This window comes from Sardina pilchardus, chromosome 1, assembly GCF_963854185.1.
Source record: "Sardina pilchardus chromosome 1, fSarPil1.1, whole genome shotgun sequence".
Classification (NCBI taxonomy): Eukaryota; Metazoa; Chordata; class Actinopteri; order Clupeiformes; family Clupeidae; genus Sardina; species Sardina pilchardus.
The window spans coordinates 50,059,235-50,073,736 of NC_084994.1; the positions used below are offsets into that span (position 1 = coordinate 50,059,235).

The 14,502-nt window shown below is 44.5% G+C and overlaps 3 protein-coding genes across 6 annotated transcripts; 2 read left to right on the forward strand and 1 right to left on the reverse strand.

Annotated features, from left to right (window-relative positions):
* Nucleotides 1-186: 186 nt before the first annotated feature.
* LOC134094788 (protein FAM83B-like) lies at nt 187-5,743 on the forward strand. Its single transcript, XM_062548451.1, has 5 exons — nt 187-302; nt 468-941; nt 1,544-1,708; nt 2,559-2,683; nt 3,339-5,743. Exons 2-5 carry the CDS (start codon nt 504-506, stop codon nt 5,344-5,346), a joined length of 2,736 nt encoding a protein of 911 aa, XP_062404435.1. The 5' UTR covers nt 187-302; nt 468-503; the 3' UTR covers nt 5,347-5,743.
* lgsn (lengsin, lens protein with glutamine synthetase domain) lies at nt 5,656-9,204 on the reverse strand. Its single transcript, XM_062548452.1, has 4 exons — nt 9,041-9,204; nt 8,062-8,725; nt 7,104-7,276; nt 5,656-6,954 (listed from the first exon to the last, which is right to left on the reverse strand). Exons 1-4 carry the CDS (start codon nt 9,068-9,070, stop codon nt 5,764-5,766), a joined length of 2,058 nt encoding a protein of 685 aa, XP_062404436.1. The 5' UTR covers nt 9,071-9,204; the 3' UTR covers nt 5,656-5,763.
* A 607-nt stretch (nt 9,205-9,811) lies between these two features.
* Nucleotides 9,812-14,190, forward strand: ptp4a1 (protein tyrosine phosphatase 4A1). 4 transcript variants are annotated; one of them, XR_009940538.1, is made up of 8 exons: nt 9,812-9,965; nt 11,392-12,011; nt 12,165-12,257; nt 12,433-12,563; nt 12,717-12,791; nt 13,123-13,258; nt 13,379-13,415; nt 13,665-14,190. XR_009940538.1 is itself a non-coding variant. In XM_062548454.1 (7 exons), the coding sequence occupies exons 2-6, from the start codon at nt 11,907-11,909 to the stop codon at nt 13,238-13,240; spliced, it is 522 nt and encodes a 173-aa protein (XP_062404438.1). In that variant the 5' UTR covers nt 9,812-9,965; nt 11,392-11,906; the 3' UTR covers nt 13,241-13,258; nt 13,379-14,190. The 4 variants fall into 4 exon arrangements, 2 of the variants coding, with proteins under 2 accessions (XP_062404438.1, XP_062404437.1); XR_009940537.1 differs by having other exon boundaries at nt 13,123-13,415; XM_062548454.1 differs by having other exon boundaries at nt 13,379-14,190.
* Nucleotides 14,191-14,502: the final 312 nt, after the last annotated feature.

Here is a 14,502-nt window from a genome sequence, read left to right on the forward strand (position 1 = left end):
ATACAGCATTAAAGTATTCTCTCATGCTGGGACATATCTCAACTAAGGTGAGGCTTTTTTTGCCTGAAGTTCAAAAAGGAGTGGTGATTTCAAGGGGAGGAGTGAACCGTTTGAAACAGGTAGCATTAGACCTAGAGACCTTAATGGCATTTTTTCAAGCTGTGCGCATGCACAGTCAGCCAGATTCCCCATTACACCGGAACATCTGTCAGAGACGTTGGATCTGACAGCTGCTGTGTCCAACACAACCTTATTCTGCACCATGTTTTGGAAACCTAGATTCTAAACCTTCTCATTATTAGGTGAGTTTCACTTAATTCCCATTCAAAAGATTGTTTCTATTTTGTATTGTAAATGTATGTATAAAAACACTCAGTAATCTTAAATGAAACAAGAACAACAGTGCAGCAGTGGTGAATGCAAGACAACAGACAACACATTAGTGTATTCTGTGCTCTGCTCCTCAGACAGGGTGATCTGGTCTGTACAATCAAACACAGACAATGGAGTCGGAATTTTCTGCAATGTCCTCCATGAGTGAGCAGCTGAACTTACAGGACGCTTCTCCAGGGGTCTACAAGGAGGCGTATCGGCTGGCCCTCTACGCGCTGCTGAATGGCGGTCAGGAGGCATATCAGGAGTTCCTTAAGGCGGAGGGGATCGCCGACTTTCTCTCAGAGGAGGAAATTAGGTACATTCTGGAGAATAAGAAATGGCCTTCAGGAGATGATGATGAGGAGGACTGTGAGGGTATGGACAATGCACCTTCTACATACTGCCCAATGGAATCTGATGTGGAGGTACCAGACCTGGATCTGGGCTGGCCGGAAGCCAGGCTTGAGCATGTGGAGACCAACGTCCACATGCTTTTCCACCCGCCAAGACAAAACATGCCAAACATCAAAACAGTGGTGCGGAAATATATCAAAGAAGCAAAAATGGTGAGTCACTCTTGCCACTGTACTGCTGGAGCTCTGTTCTTGTAGCCCCCCATGATATATTTCTGTGCTTCATTTAGAGGTTGAATGTTGTTCATTTTGTAGTCCTCCCTCTGACGTGCGAGAGCGCATTCCAACTGATTCTCTCGTTTCTCATCAGGCACACTGTGACCTTTAAACAGGATCTGCTTGTAAAATCATAGCTCAACTTCAACCTGTTTCAACTTGCGTTCAGTGTCACTGTAGAGGAGATGTGATTCATGTCTGCAGTACAGGGGATGACAGAAGTTAATTAATGCAAATATAGCTCAGGATTTGTCACTTATGAGTTGATCTGTTTTTACAACAACTGTCTGACACAAGAAAACTGTTGACAATTGATATATTTGTTTGAATGTACTTTCTATCTGTGTCAAACTAATGGCATATTCATAAGACTCGGCCATGTGCCATGATGGTTGTCCTATTGTCCATATACAATGAAATGGAATTAGATATGTACCTAAACACGACACAACACGTTAATGCCATCTGTCCTTATAGGCCAAACTTTTTCTTGGGGAAAAAACACTTAAAAAACAACTGACCAATTTGATATATTGTAGGTTATTGCTATAGCAATGGATATATTTACTGATGTGGACATATTCCGAGATCTGGTTGAAGTTTCCACCAGGGGAGTGGTGGTTTATTTGCTGCTAGATGACCTGCAGTTCAACAGCTTTCTACGCATGTCGGAAAAGGCCAACGTTCCTCTCCAAAAGCTATGGGTGAGAATACCATCAGTTCCGTAACATGTTGTCACTGCCTGTTTTTTTTTTAACACAACTATTGTCATTACTGATTACTTAAGTCATCATCCTGTAAACAAATCCATGAATTTTGTTCATTTTTATCTCAAATACTAGAGGAAATAGACCATCTACCTGTATGTTCAGGTGACCTTTACCTGGCAACACGGTTATTATCGGATTAAGGATGACATTTACTCCACACCCAGTTATTTCCCTCCGAGGTATATGATTGGAGGAACTGCAGCAGAGGCTGAGAACTTGGTCTGGGAGTTCTTGTTGCGTAGCATATTTAACAAGTTTTCCAGGTTTAGAGCACTTACCAACTGAATGAAAACAAAACATTTGCTCATTGTTCAACATGGCAGGATTACACTGACATCAGTTCAACACAATGATTTGTCCATTTTTTTCTTGTTTTTATTCTATAGATGCGCTTGCTAACTGACTAACCTTTGCTGCTTGCAGGCTGACATTTAGAGACAGGCAGTTAGAGTTATCTAAGCTTTTGTGTGTTTTAACCATTAAAATTCCTCTCAGGGATTATGAATGAAAACCACATAATTTCTCCGACTGCTACTGCTCCCTGTTCATCTGCTGTTTTCCACAAGATTGTGATCACATCTGACTTGGCAAACTATGACATTATGCCATCCACAACTGAAGCCAAACGTCAGTCATAATATAGCCCAAATACATAAACTAGTTTCAACATGCCCCTTAAAACGCTTCTTTTTCCATTGTGGCTTTCTCTGATATGATGTTGTTTGCCAGATTTAATCTCATTTCATAATAACTCATACTGACTGACGGATCATCTTCTTCACAGAATGTGCGGATTCGCACAGTGAAGGGTCACGAGTACCGCTGTCAGTCCGGGGCAAAGTTCCATGGAGCCATGGAGCAGAAGTTCATGGTGGTGGACTGCCACACAGCACTGTATGGGTCGTATAGGTACGCAGCTTCTGGCATACAGCAGCTCCTTATTCTCACTGTTTCTTGATTGTTTTTTTTTATCTCCGCCATGGCCATGTTGTCATTGTATGTCTGTCTGTTCGTCCATCCGTCCATCTGGAAGAACTGAGTCCAGTTTCCATGAAACTTGGTGGATATGCGCAACATGCAGTCCAAGGACAAACCCAAAACAAACCCAAAACATTTTCAAGCGACTCATAGGCATAGTTTTTCAGTTCATCTTTCTTTACTGTTGCTCCATATGCCATTCCCACCTGGTTTGCCCTCTAGTGTTCAAAGCAATGCAAGTCTCTATGGACGGTCTCAACCACACTCCTATAGCTGTAGGTGTACGCATGACATGGAAATAATGATATAATGTTAATGTTAATTCATTAATTTTAACAGTGAAGCATTTTCATATCAAACTGATTGCTTAAATGTAATATGTAATGTCCAACCTATGATTATTGTTGGGCAGTGTTTATGTTGACATGTAAAAACCGAATAGCACACTGCTATCTTCAGTTTGGCCTCCACAGACCAGTAATGAGTATTTGAAATGTCAAGGCCACAGTGTCTACTGACTGTTCTGTCAGATTTGGATTCATTTCTAAAAAAAAACCTGTGTTCTGTTCTTATTTCACTCCCACAGCTTTATGTGGTCCTACGAAAAAATCAATCTCAGTATGGTGCTTCTCATCACAGGCAAGTTGGTGTCCTGCTACGACGAGGAGTTCAGAAGACTATTTGCTCGCTCCATAATACCTGCCCAGCTTCTCCAACAGACGATACCAGGCACAGATGTCCTCTGTGGCAGGAGCCCAGCGCCCCTGCAGAGCCTCCATTCTGCCCAGTTCTTTGAGAGAACACGCTCCTTTGACACCTCTCAGCTGAAAGTAATGAGAGGACGCCTGAACATGTTAAACCACACCGACAAACTTGAGGAAGGCACACATGCCAATGGATCGAACATCAACCATGGACTGAATCTCCAGCGAAACCCTCCCACCAACACTTACACTGGCTTTCAACAGAGACTGTACTCATCGCTGCGTCAGAGGAGCCGAGTCGTAGGTGACAAAGGTCCTGATGTCCTGGACAGAAGCCCTCTCTCTGCCGCTGGTCAGCTTAACAGTCAGGCCCAGTTCAGGCAACCAGCCCAAGATGACAGCGCTCTTCATCAGCCGTCTTTCCTCAGCGTCTCTGAGTTGTCTCTTCATAAATGGAGAATCGACTCATATCTCAGGAATGACCAGGTTCCGGCGGACTCCACCGAGAGTTTGGACCGTCTGAGTTTACGATCCGACAGCAAGTCGTCTCTACAAACCCCTCAGTCTTCCAGACCGAACCTATTCAAAACCCCCGAGCAACCAACTATGACTGACCTGAGGGCCCTGAGTCCAATCCTGGGCAGACGCACCATCACCTCTGTGTACACTTCCCTGCAAAGAGCCAAAGAGAACGATCCGGTCAGGGATCCTAAAAAGCCTGAACTTAGTACGGAACGCCGACTCAGTGAAGATTCGACCACTCCCCTTACCAGGCAGTCACTATATACTGGACTAGTTAGTACATCGACAGCGATCAAACAACCAGGAACATCTGACCAACCTTCACTCCGTGAGACCAACCATCAGTCTCGCCCTGACGTCAAGCAGGAGACCGAAGTTGCCATAAGTAAGCCAATTCCCCCTAAACCCAGCTCTGTGAAAAGCCTTGATAATCTCCTAACTGATCAAAGAGAAGAGGTGGCAGAAGCCGTGAAAGATGAGACAAATGCGTCACAGAAACTCAGCGAGTCTCACAGGTCCATGTCCCATTACGACATCAAAACCACAGACGATAAGAAGACCCCACAGTCCTACGACTGGCAGGAGCCTCCCTCCAGGACAGCCTCGGCGTTCCATTTAGGGCAAGAGACAGATTCCTCACTGCCCAAGGGCTCCAACCTAAAACGCATGCGCCCCTTCAGCGACAGCAACAAGACCCGTTTGTCTCTGATTGAAATACCAGAAGAAAAAGAGGGTCTTGGCTCAGTTAGAAACTTGGATGAAATCGGTAAAGTCACCGAAGACTTGGTCACTTCGGCAAAGACTCAACCAGCGCCCATTGAAGCAAATGTTCACATTTCAGACAGACGGCCCAGCTTCACGGAGACAATAGGGAGCCCCACTCCCTCCTTCGGCAGTAGCAGGGACTGGTTTTCACCCTTGACCAGCCCTGTGTCCAGTCGTCCCACGACTCCCACGTGGAGCAGCTCGCAGAGACACGAGGTAGAGCGGGCTGTGGCTCCGACACCGAGGACGCTGTCCGCCCTGGACGTGGTGGGTCGTTCGCACCACATGCTGGAACGCGGATCGCAGTCCTCGGTGGCCACGGTGGAGAGTGTGATGTCCAACCCAGGCGAGGGGCGCTACGGCATCCCGGAGGTCAAGCGGAACAAGGTCTATAGTCGCTTTGAGCACTTCCTGTCCGTGGAGAGGAGAGCCCCCGATAAGACTGAAACTGACCGCATGAATGCATACGCTGCCGAGAAGCGCAGGAGTTTGTTCATGGGTGCCTCCAGTTCCTACTCCAGATACCAGACACAGCCACAGACTGACAATAGGTTTGGCAAATTCATACAGCGAGTGGGCAGTCTGATAACCAAAAACAAGTAGAATGATATTCATAGGTTTTAATACTCAGGCTTCTGTGAGTGCGTTTGTAAATACAGTCAATAGAAAACTGTTAGAAATGAGAACTGTTAGAAATTTAGACCTGTTTTCTGCTGGTATTTTTAAATGTATTTAAGGAAGTGCATGTGCAGGTTGTACATTGTACATTGCAGAATAAGAGGATAAAACAACTAATAAGAAACCACAACATCTTGTTTTTTGTCTTGTGGGTATATTTTTGGGTACAATGATATCATTGTAAATTGATGGATTATCAAATAATGCAAATAATGTATACGAAAATGAGGTCAATGATGTTTCTTTTGAATATTTATTCTGATCATCAAAAAAATTCTGATAGAAGACTGAAAAAATTCAGTACAAGCCCTCGTCACATCTCACGACCAAAGTGAAAGGTCTCTAAATGAAGTACTCAAGGCTTTTGTTCCTCTCTGCATCTAGTTCCTGAGTCTCAATTTCAAACTTCTTCATTGCAACGAAGTACTGCACAAAGGGCTCGCCGAGGGCCCCGCGGATGATGCTGTCCTCGGCGAGCGCCTCCAGGGCCCCGTCCAGCTTCATGGGGATGGCAAACTGTTTCTGCTGAGAGGGGGCCCTGTTGAGGCTGTGCTCAAAGCTCAGGTTGCGCTTGATCCCATCCAACCCAGCTGCCACGGTGGCCGCCAGCACGATGTACGGGTTAGCCATGGCTGAGCCCAGCTTGTTGTCGATGTGCGTCTCCCTGCCGCCGTGGAACTTGACGTTGAAGTCGCAGCTGTTGTCGTTGCAGCCGCATGTGGCGTACAGGGAGGTGCGCTTCTGGTCCTTCACTCCTCGCGTGAGCTGCTCGCGGCACCCGATGCTCGGCGCCATCAGACAGCTGATGGCGGCGGAGTGGTGCAGGAGGCCCGCCAGCCACTTCCTGCCGATGTCCGACAGGTCGGCGCTTCCCGTGTGGAACAGACTCCTCCGGCCGTTGGCGTCCCAGAGGCTGTGGGAGAACACCCCGGAGTTGTAGATGCCCTCGTCCGTGTAGAAGGTGGCCACGTAGTTGTGCTTGCGGGCCATCTCCTTGATGCCCGTGCGGAAGGTGAAGGCGCTGTCGGCCGCCTCGATCCCAAACTTGGGCTTCAGGGCGATCTCCATCTGCCCGGGGCCGCTCGCCGAGGCGAAGCTGTCCACGTCCACGCCCATGTAGTACATGCCCGTGATGAGCTGGTGGAGGAAAGGCAGGTCGTTGTTGCTGAGCAGCGTGGTGGCGGGGAAGAAGATGGCCTTGGGGCCCGCTCTCTCGGGCAGGCCCAGCACGCAGCACTCGTAGGTGAGGGAGGAGTGCAGCGAGAAGCCCAACGTCTGCAGCTGAGCCAGGAGCTGCTTGGCCATGAGACGGGGCGAGGTGCGGAGCGGGACGCCCGTCACCGAGCAGGGGTCACAGATGACTCGGGCCGTGTGGTTGGCCCAGGGCAGGATCTTAAACGTCGACATGTCGGGGATCAGGAGAATGTCACTGCTAAAGTTAGCCACGGAGGCGTTATCGACTTCATTGACCTTTGAACTCAAGGTCAGCTCCAGGTAGCTCCTAGGCATTGGCACTCCATAAACAGCTTTTTCCTGAAAGCAAAGGACAAGGGAGGGTTAGTTCACAATCATTAATTATACTACATCCAAAATCAGGAATGATTTACACTTTGCAGCCTGAATCCGAATCATGATCGCTGATTACATGTATGCGTATATACACAAAATATGTGAATATTTACATGAAAGAAACGTGCAGGCACTATCTTGGACCTGGACACTCCGTGAAGGTCTGTAGCTTCAAAGCGAACAAAGTGGACATCTTCACGGGCAATCTGCTGCTTTATCTGTTCAACTACTGAGATGAAACTTTGAGGCCCATGATTGTCTCCCGATGAGTTTTCCTTGGTGTTATCTATTGATCACAAAACAAGCGTGCATGCATGTTAGATCTATACATTTAAGACATAAAAACACCTTTACCTAAATATTTCTCTCCATTAGTCTGTGTTACTCTTAGATATCAGTTTGGAGTTGAAATATTGTGGAGTGCAAGGGCTGACTGGGTGCCATAAGACTTGACTCTTACTCAGTAGACCTATCCATTGATTGATGAAAGTGGGTGCATTGTGCCTATATTGCCTAGGCCCTCAGCAACTCAGAAATGTGCAACATATGTCATTATTTTAGACAAATAAAACAATGCACATTGAGGTCCTCATCATTTCAGTTTATTGACATAAAATGTATTATAAAATGTATTTTGTTATACTGGTGTATCTCGGAAAATTAGAGTATTGTGAAAAAGTCCATTGCCCTTTCCAGAATGGCAGATTGAAGGCTCAGGAAACCATTGTTGGTGTTTTGACTTAATTAAAGCTCTTATCATTACAGATAACGAGATTAAGAGTATCTCAAAATATTGGAATAAATAATTCATAATACAGTAATCATCAAGATTTGAATAATCAGGAAACATATAAGTTTCACTTTTTGAAATAAATTGAGGAAAACTGGGAAATTACTCTTACAACTCTTCCAAGATATTCAGATTTTTTAGATGCACCTGTACCTTCTCTGCTACCACCATCCAAAAGCAGACACCAAAAAGATGATGACATAATTAGTTTTATATATACAGGCTTCTTTCCCAAGTAGCAATAGTCACATTAGTGGTTTACACTGGAGAGTAACACTGACCTGTTTGTGACCCATAAGTCTCTCCCATGCTGGTTGCCTCACAGGTGGGGGATCTCACATAGTGACGTGTACTTCCGTCGGTCCGAGAGGGTGTGTTTGAGTCCCAGTCCGAAGCTGTCCTAGAAGGAGTCCTCTCCCCTGGTCTTTGGAATCTCCTACTCCCCTCAGAGAGAGGCTTGAAAGTAGAGAATGACCTGGCTGGGCTCTCCTCCTGTTGACTGTCCCCTCTGTTCCCGTGTAAGTATGTGTAAGGGCTCCCTGGCCGCACCCCGTCCTTCTGGTCCCGGGGCGTGAGGAGCGACGTCTCCCGCAGCAGGCTCTTGAGCTCCTCCAGGGTTTGTTTGGACACGTTGGCCTCTCCAGTGGGAGCCCTGCTCTTGGAGGACCAGTCGTCTCGTGAGCCCATGCCGTCGGGTCGAGCGAGAGAGCGACGGGAAGCCTCGGGGGACAGCGTGGGCCCTCGGTGTTGGGGCCCGATGGAGATGATGGTGGCGCTCTCGCTGGGGCTGGGGCCTGCGACCGTGGACTGCACTAGAGGCACGGAGGCTCCTCTTCTCTCGGCGTCGGTTGGTGCCAGATATCGCCCACTGACCTTCACCCCTTTCTTACGGCCCAAGCTCATACCACTGCCATCTATCTGGTCGGTGCATTTCTCAGGTGCCTCCTAGATGTCATTACAATTACAGCATTCATCTCAACCAGAATCTCAACATTATAGTAACTACTGGAACAATCTTTTTTTTTTTGTATTCTAGACTTCCCACAGTGTGGTTTTACTGGACAGATAAGCCTACAACTGGGCTAGCTGTAAAGCATCACTGAACCCCTCCCCAAATGAATATTACCCAAAGTGTACTTATGCTCCCATAGGGCTCCCTTGAAAAAGAGATGCAAGATCTCAATGGGACTAGCCTGGTTAAATAAAGGATGACTAGGCTACATCAAACACATGCTATTAGAGATGATCTGATCTTTTTACCTTTCCTCTGGAAACATTTGGCTTGCTCATCCCCACTCCTGCCCTGTAGATAGCTTTGACGGGGAATTTGTCGGCTCCTGATTAAAACCAGATCAATAGATGTGCATTTCCTTTTATAGACTATAAGGACAATGGTGATAAATTGGAAGATTCTCTCTGTCCATCATGGTGCCCACATGTACCTGCTGTTGACTGGCAACAGACAGTGACTACAGTGATGCTTATCCTCTTCAGTGAGCAACATGAACCATCCAGACCATTCAACAGCCTATTGTGGCAGAGCAAATAGAGGCTGAAAATCCCATAGATCAGCTGTTCTGTTGAGGGTCTGATTATACACATTTCACTTCTGGAAAGACAGATCTAAGACTTAAATTAAAACAGCTATTTCAAACACTATAACTTTTCACTTGTAAAAATAATATGTGTTCAATTAACCTGTTCTACCCACACACTGTGGTTCATAAGTTAGTGCATATAGGCCTTTAACCTATGCTACTTCAAAATTACAGCCTGTAATGTCAATCTAACTGCTTCTGGGATTACAGTATTGTTTTTGGCATATAAACACTATTTTCACATTTGAAATGGTAATGGAGCATCCACTCAAAGAACAATTATGCTTAATACTGAGATGCAAATTGATGCGCAATTAATCGTTTGTTTTGTGATGGCGCATGATTTGCGCAGGACAGGCGTGATTCGCGGACAGGCACACGAACAGCCCCTGTTTCCAGGGTGCGGTTGCAAGCCCGAAAGAAGAGAGAAGTGCTTGCTGTAACCGTGATCTCAGCGGAGTAGACGCCGACTCGGCAGGAAGCTGTGGCTGCGGCTGTATGGTGCAATATCATTTTACATTTTTTAAGTCTTTCTTGGGACCGGCTTTATGATTAAGCTACAATCTTCAATGAGTAAGCATATTCCAGTAAGTATCAGTGTAGTACATCATCTTTTATTTGTCTTGTGCGAAAATGGTTAGATTTTAGATAACGTTATCGTCATATTGAAGCATCGTGTTAGCTAACGTTAGCCAGCGAGTACGAGATGGCTGACATTACTTATCCAAGTTATCCATCATATGATGCTAATGAACACCCAAAATGTTCAGTTGAATAAGCATGGAGGTTAGAGCAATAGTCCTGACAATATTGTTAACTAACGATAATAATGTGCTCGATTAATCAAGTGACCCACATACAGAGTAACTGGCCTAGCTTGTCGCCAACGTTGGCGTTCAGCCTTGGCATATACCCGATGGTCAGATGGTTTGCAAAAACACAACGAGACACCGTCCTCACAAGTTATGGCAAATTTAATAGTTCACTGTTGTTTGCCAACGCCTAGAAAATGACTCACTGCTGTACTGTTAACAAGCTACTGATATGTTAGCTAAATCAGTGTTTCCCTTTTCTTGTTAGCACTGATAAGTGCTCAGGGCCTCTTCATCGGTTATGGCGCTTGGTTTGTCAAATAACACAAAGGCTAACGTTAGCTACCCAACTAGCATTTGTCAACTTTAGGCTAAAACATCTATCTTGGTCTCTTAACAAAACGCATTGCGTTGTTTTCACCACATTTGTCTTTCTGCTCAACGTTAATCTAAAGTTGTAATAAGCTCGATTGGTCGTGGTTATCGATGTCAAACGTTAACGTTAGCGTAATATTTAGGCTAGCCGCAAAGAATAAGGGAATGGATGGCTGTCTTCCTCGACTTTCCTCGTTTTTCCTGCCCTTAACGTTATCTTAAAGAAAAATTAACTTGCATTGAATATGGGTCACAATTAGCTTTTAGACCAAATCGAAATTATAATCGTCAATCTATTGCAGTAGTAGCTTTACATTGACGTTACTCTGCTTTTCTCCTTTACAATCATAACAATAGATAGATAAACCCGTCTGTTACACCCAACATACACCAATGATCAAGAATGTTGTCCATGGAGGCTTGATACGTCAACCTTGTTTATCTGCGGAATTTCTACCATGATTCAAATGAGTAAACGCCAGAAATGGAGAAAAATCAAGCCTTAAATGATACGTATTTCCTTTGCAGTTCAGACATGGTTGACATTTTAGTATAGGAGCAGGTAATTGAAACTGGTTAGCTTGCGGTGAAGGACTCTTTAGAGTAGAGTAGACCATTCTTTCAAAATGGTGCCTCATAGCGTCTATTCTTTAGTCTTGGAGCACAAAGATGCTGGGAAGTCGCTGTACTTTCTTACATCCTGATTTTTGTATTTAGGAGAAACTGTTATCTCTAGTCTCATCTTGCTTGTTAAGGCATGTTTGCTAAGCTTGCATGAAAAGTTCATGGTGTGTTGACATCCTCTTTTCTCTTGTAACTCTTGCAGCAGTTCTGTGGTGTTTTGGGTCACACATTTATGGAGTTTCTGAAGGGCAGTGGAGACTACTGCCAGGCCCAGCACGGCGTGTATGCAGACGAGTGAAGTGCCGGCCCACCCAAGCTACCTCAAGAAAGAAGCTTGCACAGAGACTTGAACGTTGGCGGGATCTCGTGACTCAAAGAGTGAGCGTCCACACCAGCAGAGCAAGCCTGGATGGGGTAAATCTCCCAAAGTGCACTGCCCTAGCCGGCCTTCGCCTCCTCGTTCCCAAGAGGACTTGCCTTGTTTTGAAGGATTTTTTTTCTCCCTTGTTCCTTCTCTCCCTCCTTAGTTCTTAACTTTTGCCCCAACCTTATCATTGTGTTGGTTGTTTTTCCTTTTCTCCCCTTCACTCAAGTACCAGTTTTTACGGTTACGAATTTTTGGTGGTGTGTCGTGAGGACATAGCCCTGGAGTTTGCCATTCCCTCCCAGTTGTGTCGGCCCATCTGTCAGCACTCAGCATCTTTTGATTCAGTTGCCATGGCGCGTATGAACAGGCCTGCCCCGGTGGAGATCACCTACAAAAATATGAGGTTTCTCATCACCCACAACCCCACCAATGCCACTTTAAATAAATTCATTGAGGTGAGCTTTGATCATATGTATAATATATATTTCTCATAAAATAAGCCCAGTTCTGACATGTACAATAGTGTTACATTTCAAAATAGACAGGCATGTTTTCAAGCACAGCTCTTATAAGTAGTCCTCTGTATCTTTGGATCTTTTATTTAACAGGAACTCAAAAAATATGGAGTCACTACCGTAGTGAGAGTTTGTGAAGCCACGTATGACGCTGCGCTGGTGATGAAGGAGGGAATTCAGGTTCTGGTAAGTGGTCTCACGCAGCCTGTTTAATGAGCACCCGGAACATGTTACTGATAAGAATTAAATCATTTTATTTCAGGAAAGATATGTTAAATTGTTCTCTCTCTCTCTCTCTCTCTCTCTCTCTCTCTCTCTCTCTCTCTCTCTCTCTCTCTCTGTCTCTCTGTCATGGTAACAGGATTGGCCTTTTGATGACGGAGCTCCTCCCTCAAACCAAATTGTAGATGATTGGCTCAACCTCTTGAAGCTCAAGTTTAAGGAGGAGCCAGGCTGCTGCGTTGCTGTCCATTGTGTCGCCGGCCTTGGAAGGTGTGTGGACCATGGCCTTTTAATCAGAGCAAACACGTTAATAAGATAATAGCAAATAGGAAATGCATTGTGTGGTTTGTGAAAGAATGTGGAGAATTTAGCACACGGGCAGTCTACTGCATTCTCTGACGACTCTCTACTCTTTGCTTACAGGGCTCCTGTCCTTGTGGCGCTTGCTTTGATTGAGTGTGGGATGAAGTATGAAGACGCTGTTCAATTCATTCGACAGTATGTGTGTCTCCTCTGCATTGTTTGAGTCACTCTAACTGTGGGGAGAGGAATGAATCGTCTCGATGGCTGCTCTTGTAAATTGAACGTGAACAGCAACCACTGTAGATATACCATGGCTAAGAGTTAATGTTTTGCTAATGATATGTCAACAGTTAGCCGTACAGTGAATTGTTACTTTCACTAAATGTTTTTGTGCATATGATATGGATATGAAATGAACAATTGGAATGTGTTCCTGTTTTAGATATACACAAATTTCACATTGCCACATTGGCCGTTTTAATACTGCATATTTGCTCATGAAAAACTTAAATACTTTTGTTCTCAGGAAGCGCCGAGGAGCATTCAACAGCAAGCAGCTCTTCTACCTTGAGAAATATCGTCCAAAGATGCGCCTGCGCTTCAAAGATTCCAACGGTCATCGTAACAACTGCTGCATTCAGTAGGCCTGAGTGGAGTCCCAGGTCACTACCTCCCCTCAAGCATTTAGCCCGTTGTCATCTAAGCTTAAATCATGCCCTATGTACTTCCACACAACCAAAACCATGCCCAGTAACTCTAAATTCTCCCGTTTTTAAATTCAGTTATCCAGTGAAGCATCTTGGGCTGTTGTGTCGACATGTGAGTGTTTTCTTGTATGTGATTGCTGACATTGAGGGGGGGTGCTGCTACCTGAGTTTTTATTATAATGTGAATTTTGCCATCAGTGAAATTTGGCCAGCTATCGCAAAGTCGCCCTTTGCTAAACCAATTTTCCCCTGTACTGTTGTCAAAATGTCTACTAAATATGAACTTTTAATCATGTATCCTTTTTATGTTATGTTGTTCTATGAGTTTAGAAACATTATAATCATGTCTGCCTTCAAACAGATTACATCTAAATGCCTTACAATTGAAATGAAAACAAGGCAATCTTAAGGAGGGTCGGTCCACTGCATCTGGAAAGGTATTTCATTTTCTATTTGGAAGAGATGTCAGCAATGTACACTGCAGGAAGTTTAGAAAATAAATCCTTCCATAGCTATTTTAATATACATTGCTTATTTGTAGCGGAAATGTTTATTGAAGGCTTGGATAGTTTCTTTATTTTTTCTTCATTGTTTCTTTTTTTTTTCCTTTGTCATCCAGACATTGTTTACTAATTACTGCCATGTCAGAAATGTGATTTTTGTGTTTAAGCTTCAGAACTGGAGTGAAATGTCTGCGATATTTTGTATGCTTTTTTATTTGATGTGCGTAACTTAATTCTTGGATACTTGATTTATGTATTTGAAATGTGTATTATTAGATGGGCTATTTATACTTATCAATGGATGTGTTTTAGTATAGTGAAAGGCAAATTGTATCTGTTCACCAACTTGTGAAAGTACATTAAAATAATACACTGAAAAAGATAGATCTGGTTTCAGGATTTTTATGTTCTCTTTCTAACCATTACGTTTGAGAGTTCTGGCAGATCCACATATTCTACGGAGTTGATGGTTACAGCAACTAATGGCTTTGTGAGTGTTGCTCTAAATCAGAAAAGGGCTTGAGCGTGCAGTAGATGGTGCCCTCTAGAGGTTACAATGTAAAACTACAGTCTTGGAAATGTCCAGACAAGTCCAATGCAAAACGACCAAAATTCATCACTGTGTTTATTTTTTACTGAACATAAGTGCCCTAGTTGGGCTATATAAATGGTTTAAATTATGTGGAGAACTTTAAT

Coding starts and splice junctions, on each gene's coding strand:
- LOC134094788 (XM_062548451.1), top strand. CDS start 504: ATGGAGTCGGAATTTTCTGCAATGTCCTCCATGAGTGAGCAGCTGAAC. Junction 942..1,543: donor ATATCAAAGAAGCAAAAATG/GTGAGTCACTCT, acceptor GATATATTGTAG/GTTATTGCTATAGCAATGGA. Junction 2,684..3,338: donor GCACTGTATGGGTCGTATAG/GTACGCAGCTTC, acceptor TCACTCCCACAG/CTTTATGTGGTCCTACGAAA.
- ptp4a1 (XM_062548453.1), top strand. CDS start 11,907: ATGGCGCGTATGAACAGGCCTGCCCCGGTGGAGATCACCTACAAAAAT. Junction 12,564..12,716: donor TGTGTCGCCGGCCTTGGAAG/GTGTGTGGACCA, acceptor CTTTGCTTACAG/GGCTCCTGTCCTTGTGGCGC. Junction 12,792..13,122: donor GCTGTTCAATTCATTCGACA/GTATGTGTGTCT, acceptor TTTTGTTCTCAG/GAAGCGCCGAGGAGCATTCA.
- lgsn (XM_062548452.1), bottom strand. CDS start 9,070: ATGAGCAAGCCAAATGTTTCCAGAGGAAAG. Junction 8,726..9,040: donor CAAATGTTTCCAGAGGAAAG/GTAAAAAGATCA, acceptor AATGACATCTAG/GAGGCACCTGAGAAATGCAC. Junction 7,277..8,061: donor GACTTATGGGTCACAAACAG/GTCAGTGTTACT, acceptor TGTGATCAATAG/ATAACACCAAGGAAAACTCA.